The 10,018-nt window shown below is 51.5% G+C and overlaps 1 protein-coding gene across 4 annotated transcripts in view; it reads right to left on the bottom strand.

Moving 5' to 3' along the window:
- Window positions 1-1,391: 1,391 nt before the first annotated feature.
- The window catches only part of BMPR1A (bone morphogenetic protein receptor type 1A), a 136,926-nt gene continuing 128,299 nt past the window's right edge, over window positions 1,392-10,018 (bottom strand). For all 4 annotated transcript variants that reach the window (XM_070057996.2, XM_051823147.3, XM_089313603.1 and 1 more), the window contains 5 exons: window positions 8,888-9,080; window positions 7,155-7,452; window positions 5,991-6,166; window positions 4,976-5,106; window positions 1,392-4,895 (listed from right to left, as the gene is read on the bottom strand). In XM_070057996.2, the coding sequence (XP_069914097.1) occupies window positions 4,770-4,895; window positions 4,976-5,106; window positions 5,991-6,166; window positions 7,155-7,452; window positions 8,888-9,080 (924 nt within the window). In that variant the 3' untranslated portion in view covers window positions 1,392-4,769. The remainder of the gene's footprint in view (window positions 4,896-4,975; window positions 5,107-5,990; window positions 6,167-7,154; window positions 7,453-8,887; window positions 9,081-10,018) is intronic.

Here is a 10,018-nt window from a genome sequence, read left to right as displayed (position 1 = left end):
CGCGGCCGGCGCGCTGCGGCCAGCGCACCGCGCTGATCCGATGGCAGGAGCCAGGATCCAGGTGCTTTTCCTGGTCTCCCATGGGGTGCAGGGCCCAAGCACCTGGGCCATCCTCCACTGCACTCCCTGGCCACAGCAGAGAGCTGGCCTGGAAGAGGGGCAACCGGGACAGAATCCGGCGCCCCAACCGGGACTAGAACCCGGTGTGCCGGCGCCGCTAGGCGGAGGATTAGCCTACTGAGCCACGGCGCCGGCCACGAATACCTTTTGAGAGCTACCAACCAGTGCCGGTGTCTGCTGTCAGCGCCCTGAGAAAGCATCCCGCACGCCGCCAGGGGGCTGGCGCTGTGGCGTAGCAGTAAAGCCGCCACCTGCAGTGCCGGCATCCAACATGGACGCCGGTTCGTGTCCCGGCTGCTCCATTTCCGATCCAGCTCTCTGCTATGGCCTGGGAATGCAGTGGAAGATGGCCCATGTCCTTGGGCCCCTGCAACCAACATGGGAGACTCTGTAACCCTTTCAAGCAAGCACTGCTGGGGTGACCACACACACGGTGACACCAGCCTGGGCAGGTGGCCGGCCTCTGTGGGCAGTGAGGGTCAGGATGTCACTGCGAGCTCAGGCAAGGTGGGCTGAGGCTTCCTTCGTGGGGCCGTAGGAGCAGCGCCTGGCCAGGGCACTGAGCCACTGCTCAGTAAAGGCTGGAAAGCAGCCCCTGGCCAGGTGCTGAGGCACAGCAGGTGCAACAGACAGCACCCACCAGGAATCGCAGGTCTGGTTCTCCCCACCCTAAATACAGCAGCTCTGAAAAAGTTCACATCCACCAGTGCTGGTTGTAGGAACACCATCTTGAGACTCATGTGCAAGGGTGGTCAATACATTGGTTCTATTTTCCAAAACAATGAAAATAACCCAAGTAGTCATAGAAATAAATAAATGATTCCACCTACTTGGTGGAACATTATGCAGCCACTAAAAAATGTCCTCAATGGGTATTTAATGGCACACTGGGATCTTCTGTAGGAAAAAAAAAAAAAAAAAAACCAGCTTAAAAACTGAAGATAAAGATTCAAATGTGGTGCCGATGTCTGCAATATAACTTAGAGGGATTTCTGCTTCTAGCTTCCCCAAATTTCTGCCATGAGTGCCTACTTTTACCATCAAAAAGCATTGTTTTGTGTTTTAAAGGAAAATTCCTTTCACCACAGTAAATGTGTAACTTCCGCATGTACCCCAAGGCTGGTGTGCGTGGTCACCCCCCACTCCCGCTCGGTGCCGGGGTCCTGGTGGCCAAAGCACACGTGGGCACTAACTTCTCTGTTATACAACCTCACCAGTGGCTTCTGATACACAAAACGGAACCAGCACAGTACCACAAACACATCACTAAGTATACTAAAATAAGGTTATTTACTTAAAAATGATACATTGGACATAATCTGTATATAGAACAAAGCAATTAATGGTAAACTTAATAAGGCACCTTTCAGGCCAGATGCTGTACAAAATACATTTAGTGTGTTACATATCAAAGACGAGTCTCTTGGTTTTGGTGTTTACAATTGCATAATAAAATTGCTTGTCTTTGCCCTTCTTTCAACATCTATGTACACTCTCCCTAATGAGGCTGTAAGGATATGTTCACTTTATACAATATATACTGCAGTTCAGTTTGTAAATGGAAAGGACAGAGGTCACTAAGAGGATTAAATAATTCCACGGAAAAGCAGAGTACAGAGCACAAGCTAAAATTACGGCGATAGTTCACCCTTTGCGGGAGCTGCATTCACACGCCTTCCTGAGGGACGATGGGGATGGTGGCCCCTGCTGCTGCCCTCGGCCGGGTCCCAGCGCGGCTCTCGCCACAGCACAGGGCGCAGAGGCGACCTTTGCCTCTGACCGAGCTCTTCTCCAATGCTGCCACTTTTAAACAGTCCAAGGGCCATGATTCTTTAACAAAAACGCACACAGTATTTCTGCGGTTGAAATTATTTCAAGATATTTAGAAACAATTCAAAACAAAATATATGTCAAGAAATGTTTTAATATATAAAAATCTGTTTGGAATAAATTATTCTTCAGTATCAAATTTAATCCTGGACCACCTCGAGATGCACGATTCTTTAAAAACTGTACTGCATTTGTGTTCTAAATAAAGCATCCGAAAAACGAGGTACTGAGTATTTGTGAGGAGTGAATAGGGAAAACATCTGGCACATTCTAGGGAAACGCGATTTTTCAGAAACCACAGGTGAAGGTCACTTTCTGAGTTTATGAACACCCCTGGACGCTGGGAAGGCAACAGGAAAAGCTGATGAAAGCGCTGCACTTCAGAGACTTGTTCAGTGAGCGAGCACAGGGAGAGCTGCAGGACAAAGGGAAGCGGGTCTCGGTGAGCCTTTAATCCCAGACTCGCCGCCGCATAAGAGAACTCACTCCCGCTGTTCATATCCAGGTCCTTTAGGCTTTTGCTTTTCTGTTTATGATATTTAAAAGGTATGGCTGGCTGAAGCCAGACATTTATGAATGCTGAATTCTAAACTTTCAGGGTCTCATCAATTATCAACAGTGGTACCACACACACAGGGCTTCCCCTTACTGGCTGACAGAGTAATTGCTTCACTTAGTAGCTAAACTTCAAATTTAAGAGTAAGAGTGAGAAGGAGAGCAGAAAATGGTTAAGTTTCATGCAACTTTTTTTTTTTTTTTTTTAGATTTCAGGATTCCAAATCTGGCAGCATTTGCTTTTTAAAGAAGATCGTATCCTAGGAAATGTTTTTGTTGAACAAGTTTTTTCGGGTTAATTCTCAGTATCACTGTCACCAGTCCACACTAATCAAAAACATTATCATTGTGACCTCATACACTGCAATTTTTTGCTTCACATACCATTTTAGCATTTCTAAGAATGAAATTTGCCTTTCGGTATAAATTTCCTATACTAAGATGACCAAAATTTTTAGTTTATCAAGTCATACACAAACCAAGGTTAACCAAGGTTAACCAGGGCTCAAAAACGTCACGTGGCAATCTCGATGAAAATATATTTCTGGATATATAGATGGGGAAACATTCTGAAAAGGCAAAAAGGCAAGTTATTTGGTACTGCCAATATGCAAATTTACTTATCTTAATAAACACTTCCGATTTTGATTATGTGAGATGCAACTTACTAAACAATCCAGACGGATAAGGCAAGCTTCAAATTTGTGTAGACACCCACATGTGCGTTTTAGCTTCCAACGACACGGAAGGACACGTGCTGTGATTTGCCCGCGTTTACTTTAAGCCTTTCTGACCGTGTGTGATATCCCCGCATGGATGCTATGTCGATCTCACGGGATGCACCCATGAGCTGTGTGTTCTGAGCAGGAGGTGGCTATCTGGAGGTGTTACGCGGTAGCAAGCTGCAGGACCTGCACCGTTCCTGGAGGCGGGAAAGCATCTAGGAAACTGGCACCACTTTACTGAGTGACAGGCGCACTGCGTGCTCACGGGTGCTGACCAGGTGCTGAGCCTCTCCCGACTCTCCAGTGTCTGCACACGGCAGGGCGCAGAAACCGCAAACCATCTGGTTGTCTACAACACGCTTAATTAACAGTTGCGCATGGATTTCCATCAGCTCTGAGACAACATTTCTAATCAAGAGACTCCTCTCGTAAAGGAACATTGCGATCTTAGTGGACACATTTTTGCCCAGGGCTGACAGGGCCCGGCATGGGGAGCCCTGCCGTGGCCGCGATCATTCTGAACACTCCCCCATAGTCCCGCTCTCCCCAGTGTCTCCCCTGGGGGGTGGGCTGAGGGCCCCGTGAGCTGGCTGCTAATACACGGACACATGTGACCCCCGCAGGCTGTCAGGGAGCAGGGGTTTTGCAAGTAAAGCACATTATACACAAAATATAAATAACTTCCCTTTTAAAAGTCACTGAGAACGAGGAACACAGAAGGCAGTCAGCGGCACTGGCACTGCGGGCCAACGCACAGCAGGTGCTTTCCAGGTGACGCAGCTTATGGCACTGGAGGCTCCAGCTCTGGGGAGGGTGCTCTTCCCAACAAAATACCCCCCCCCCCAAAAAAAAGGGTGGTGGCAGGAAAACAGTCCAGATTCACGGGCACTTTAGACTTCTTTTGGCCTTGACACTGACTTTGACATTAAGAAGAAACACGGGTGGGGGAGCTCTCCAGCCCGCAAGGCTTTTAAAGAAGGGGACTCTCGGTCAGAAATTGCATTTTTAAAGCACAAACCAGCAGCCACCAGCACCTTCCTGTGCACTCGTCCGTCATTGTCTTCCAGCTCCCAGGGCAGCCGAGGGCGGCTGGCGGGTGACGGAGGCAGGCCAGGCGCCCCCTCGGGGCCACTCTGCAAAGGCAAGCGGAGCGCACAGATGGAACGTCCTCGGGTAGAAGGCAAGCGTGTGCTTCTCCACCTCTGCTGAACTCTATCTTCCGGAGGCTTTCACAGAAAGCACCACCTGCTGACCAGGCAGCTCAGCACCCAGAGTCTGACTGGAGCCCTACTCATCAGGACTGAAGTCTATGCAGTTCATAGAAACCCAATAAAAAAAGGCATCAAATACCACATTTAAAACACAGCTGTTCGTATAGAAACCAAGTGTCTACGAGTTCCCGGCTTCTAGGATACGGGAGGGTCTGACGCTAGCAGCCTGGGAAGGTGCAGTGAGGGCGGGCGTGAGCCAGGTTCGAGTCCTCCTCCCATGCTGGCCCCGGCGAGCCCAGGGGCAGGGGCGGCGCCTGCAGCGCGTAGCTCAGATCTTTACATCCTGCGACTCCACCATCTTGGCCAGCGTCTTCTTGATCCGCAGCGCCGTGAGTCTGGAGGCTGGATTGTGGGCCCAGCACTCTGACATCAGCTTCAGCACGGCCCGCAGGCACTGGAAGCAAAGAAGAAACGGTGAGCAGAGAGGGTGGTGGGCGCCAAAGCCCGCCCCCTCTGCGGGGAGCCGGCACTCACCTCGTCGCTGTTCCAGCGGTTGGACACAATCGGCCGCAGCCGCTTGACGCACACGACCTCGCGCATGTCCTCGTAGGACGGGTCGCTGGGCACCATGTTGTAGTACGGCAGCTGGTACTCTTCCACGATCCCTGCAGGCAGAGGGACACCGTGGCCACACTGCGCAGCCAACCTGCAGAGCTACAGGGCCACACAGCTCCTACCCAAGGAAGACAGCTAGGGCCTGGGGGTCCACTTCGAACGGTGAGTGCACGGGCTTCTCTTATTCATGCCCATTATTTCCTCCCCTCCAGCCAGCACCCCAGAACTGTGACAGCCCATCAGGAAACGCCAGTATTCCGTGGGTGGGGGGCAAGGCGAACCCTTGCACTTACTCTACACCATACACAGGACCACCGACTAGCAGGCTGTTCCTACCAATGAAATGCGTGTCTAGCCCTCTGGCTGACTTTGTCCCACAGTGGAGAGACATGAGCTGCAGACCAGAGTTCAGACAACAGCAGGCCTGACGCCGGGCTTCTCACTGAAGCCTGCTTGCAAGGCCGCCCTGGGCTGGTGCCTAGGAGCCTGCAGGCAAGACGCCGCCCTGCGTGCACACAGAACTCTCCCTGTGGTAAAGGCACGGCTGCTCCTGGACGGTACGCACTCGACACCTGCTTTCCCTCTGGGAGCCGGGGGTTTGGGAGTGGCCAGGAGGAGGATGCCCACACCACCAGCTTTGCTGTGAGTGCCCTGTGTGACAGTGCATGACAGACGTCATCACGGTCCACAGTGGGAGGGGCTCGGCATCCTGACTCTGCCCCCGGCCCTTTCCTTGTCCGAGTTAGACTTGTGGCTCTCACCGTACATCTCAGCCGTGAGAATGACTACGTGCCGAGTCCTAGAGCCATCATGGCATCTGGGGGGCGCTCCTGGGGACTCTGACAGACGTGACATCTAAATTACCCCACAGCAGCTGCTGTTTCTTCAACGATGGGCAAACCAGTAGGACCAGGCAGGCCGCCCCACCGCCTACCTCCCGTGACGCAGCGGCGGGCCATCTCCCAGATGATGAGGCCGAAGCTGTAGATGTCCGCCATGATGTAGGGCTGGAAGTGGTTTTTGTTCAGGCTCTCGTCCAGCACCTCGGGAGCCATGTAGCGCTTGGTGCCCACCCTGGTGTTCAGGGGCACATCCACTTCATTCGTGTCACTGAAACAAGATGGTATCCAGGGTGAGTGCCACCAACGAAGAGCCTAGCTTGTGTTTTCACGACATTTTACACCAGTGTCTCCCCCTTTCTCTCTCTCATATCCTAAAAGCTTTGTAACTCTGATGTTTAAACAGCTGGCACCATCCAGCAGTCGTGGAGAAAGGGCGTCTTTCTCTGCTCTGTTCACAGGAGGGGTAGCTGACGCCTGCTTTGTGAGGGGACAACAGGCCACAGGTCGGAATTTCACATACTCCTTCTCCAGGAATCCATTGGGAACAAATACTTGTACAAGTGCTCAAGGCCATATTGTATTCTATGGATAAAACATAGTAATGTTCGCTAAAACTTTTTTAATAACAGGGATAAACTGAAGGTAACAGTAACATCCAACAGTTGGGTCACGGAAAACTACATCTGTTAAGTAGCAGCAGGGGGTCAGTGCTGTGGCACAGGCAGGTTAAAGACCTGGCCTGTAGCACCAGCATCCCATATGGGTGCCAGCTGCTCCACTTCTGATCCAGCTCTCTGCTATGGCCTGGGAGAACAGTGGAAGATGGCCCAAGTCCTTGGGCCCCTGCACCCATGTGGGAGACCCAGAGGAAGCTCCTGGCTCCTGGCTTCAAACAGGCTCAGTTCCAGCCACTGCAGCCATTTGGGGGGTGAACCAGCTGATGGAAGATCTCTCTCTCTCTCTCTAATAAATAAAATAAATCTTAAAATTAAAAAAAAAGAATGAGGCAGATCTACACAAACACCCTTCTGAAAAGGAAGGACATGTAAGACAAAAAGCAGGAAATCAAGAATTATGTAAAGTAGTATGTAATTACTAACAAGAAAACCCCATAAAACTCCAACTATATGCATATATGACCTAACGAAGGGTCCCTACGTGTTTTCAGAGTTGCAATGTCCTCAGGACAAACAGGTACAGAAACACCCTTTGGAGGTGACAACACTTTCAACATGGTTGGGCAAAGACCCCCGCACCTGTTGAATTTAACAGCAAGGCCCAGGTCAGCAATACAACAGCTCCCGTTTTTCTTGATGAGGATGTTTTTGCTCTTCAGGTCTCGATGGGCAATGGCAGGCTTCCCTTGGGTGCCATAAATTTCTGTGTGCAAGTGGCACAGACCACAGGCAGCCGAGTAAGCCAACTTGAGCAGAGCTCTGGTGTCCAGGGTGGCACATTTCAGGAAGTCATAGAGGGACCCGTTCTCATGGTAGTCGGTGATCAGGTAGAGTTGAGTCCAGGAGCCTGTGCCTTTAATGTCCGCTGCTATGAAACCTGTCCAGTGAACCAGGTGAAAGGTTAGCTGTCGTCAGAGATGGCTAGGAAGGGAATGACCGCACACTCGGGCTATGAGCACCATTTAGGTACCACATACAGGTAACAAGATGTAGCCTGCCTGCCAAGACCTCCTGGATATGCTACCAAATTCCTGTAGCTGCTCTTTGTACATGTGCAGCTATGCCGCGGCAATCAGTTTAAAACAATCTTAATAAACATCAAAGTGACAATAATATGACTAAGAGTAAATCACACGTTAAACAATGACCTGGGGAATGTTATCAACATGTCAGCATACAAGGGTCTCTGGCAGAAGGAGCTCTCAAGTTCAAGTCGAAAAGTGGGCACCCTAACAAAGTCAAAAACGTTTACCTGAGGGAGCTCCTCCCCTCGATATGTGCCTCACCCCCTCTGCCATCTCAGTCTGGCCGGCAGGCCACCTGCTCTCCAACACTGCCATCTTTTTCTCTCCCTTCCCCGCCTCTCCTCAAAGAGGTGAGTGCGTGCTGGCTGTGCGGAATAGTGTTCCCCCAGACGCACGTCCTCGGGAACCTGTAAGATGACCTTATTTGGGAAGTGGGTTTTGCAGAAGTAACGCAGTTAAGATGAGGGCATCTGGGACGACAGTGGGGCCCAATCCTCCGCGGCTGGCCCTTTCTCTAGGGAAATGCAGACCGGGCACACGGGGAGGAGGCCTGGAGAGTTGTCTCATGTCAAGGAACACCAGGAGTGCCAGGCAGGGGCCCACGAGAGGCTAGGAAGGACCCCCCGAGGAGCCTTCTGGTGCAGTATGGCCCTGCTGACACTAGGTTTGAAACTTTTAGCCTCTAGCCTCCAAAGCCCTGAGAACAAAATCCTGTTGCTTTAAGTACGTTTGGGGCAGTTTGTGACAGCGTCTCAGAAATCCAACCCAGCACTTGTTGCATGCTCGCTCTTGCACTCTCCATATTAAAAGCAGGGAGAGAGCAGCTCAAGATAAAACGCAGGGGAGTGACAGCAGCTGAGGCACCACACTGACCACAGTCCCTAACTTGCTACTGTGTGCACCAGGCGCAGAGGACACGGACTGAGCACAGGACGTGCAGGGAGGCTGCATGTTGGGCTGCTGAGCTGACACAGGTACAAGGCAGTTAAAAAAATTCATGAAACGCTTGGATTGTGTATGGAAGGTCTGGTTCTCATTGTTATTGTGCAATACACCAGCGCTGCTTTCCGTCTGAAACCCTGCGGTTCTCCCAGTCCCGCAGTAAGTTCTGTGGCTGGCAGGCATGCAGGACTGTGTTGTATTTCAGCTGCACATCCTCCTGGGTTTGCCTGAGCCAAGTGCACGCAGCTGCACTCACTGGGTTCTGAAGCCGGAAGGCAAGCTTCCCCCTGCACCCCGCAGACCCTGCTGGAGCGTGGCCTTGACCAGCGCCATGCGTGTACCCACCGAGTATGTTCTCGTGTCGCATCAGCACTGTTTGGTAGATTTCTGTTTCTCGAAACCAGCTGGCCTCTTCAGTGGTGAAAAACACCTTGACTGCCACTTTCTCTCCACGCCATTTACCCATCCACACTTCTCCATACCGGCCCTTTCCAACTTGCCGCACCATCTGAATCTGTTTGGCGATAGTTCGCTGAACCTTTACAGAGAAAAGAACAAGGTTTTGAGCCCTGGATGTAAAGAAGCTAATAAGACCAACACAGGGGCCTGGCCGGCCATCCCACTGAAAAGCACAGCACAGCCCAGTGACCAACTGCAATACTGCAGTGGCCATGTGCTTCACACATGAGACCTGGACACGGTATGTGGTCTCGTTTTGAGCACTGGTTAGTCAACAACGGGTAAGATCCCCTGGGGGACAACCTAAGACAGGCACAGCCGCGTACAGAGACCACATGGAAACGGGTTACTCAGGCATGGCTTTGAAACCCACCACAACGGTACTTTGAAGCCATAAACCGGCCCTGACTAACCCACGTCAGCGTGTCAGGCTGTCGGCCAGAGCGGCCCCAGGGCAGCCCTAGAGCTTGCACTACAGGCTTTGGGCAGCAGACGTGCTGCAGGCAGACTCCAACAGATGTCTGTGCGTGGGGCTTGCCCTTCCTGCTGTTCCTGGGGAGAGCTCTGTGTGCTGTGAACCGTCAGTCATGCACATGAGCGACAGCACCCAGCTCTGATGGAGCGCATGCAGAAGGTAAACCCCCAAATACCTGCTGCTTCAGGCCACTGAGTTTTGGGGTGTTTTAGAGTTTATGCAGCCAAATCTGTATCTAAGTTAAAACCCCCGGTTCCATCTACATGGCCCCATATGCGGGTCACCTGCTGGAGCCCTCCTATCTGCCTCACTCCAACCTGCACGGCTCGTCTCGTGTGTCCAGCACCCCGAGAGTGCTGTGTCTCCCCTTAAACCCTCCCTGGCACACACACTTATCAGCAATGGTCTTATTCCTAGATGGAATTCTGCTTGAATTCCTTCCCCTGCTCACACAATATAGGGATTTATCTGGGACAACACCTCAAGTATGACGAGTATAATTAGTATTTGTTGAGCAAGGCATGTACCCTGATTGTTACTTT

This window comes from Oryctolagus cuniculus, chromosome 15 (genome assembly GCF_051225735.1).
Source record: "Oryctolagus cuniculus isolate XC-2025 breed Fujian yellow rabbit chromosome 15, ASM5122573v1, whole genome shotgun sequence".
Taxonomy (NCBI): Eukaryota; Metazoa; Chordata; class Mammalia; order Lagomorpha; family Leporidae; genus Oryctolagus; species Oryctolagus cuniculus.
The sequence above is the reverse complement of the archived record's forward strand: the minus strand, read 5'-3'. Positions and strand labels throughout refer to the sequence as shown.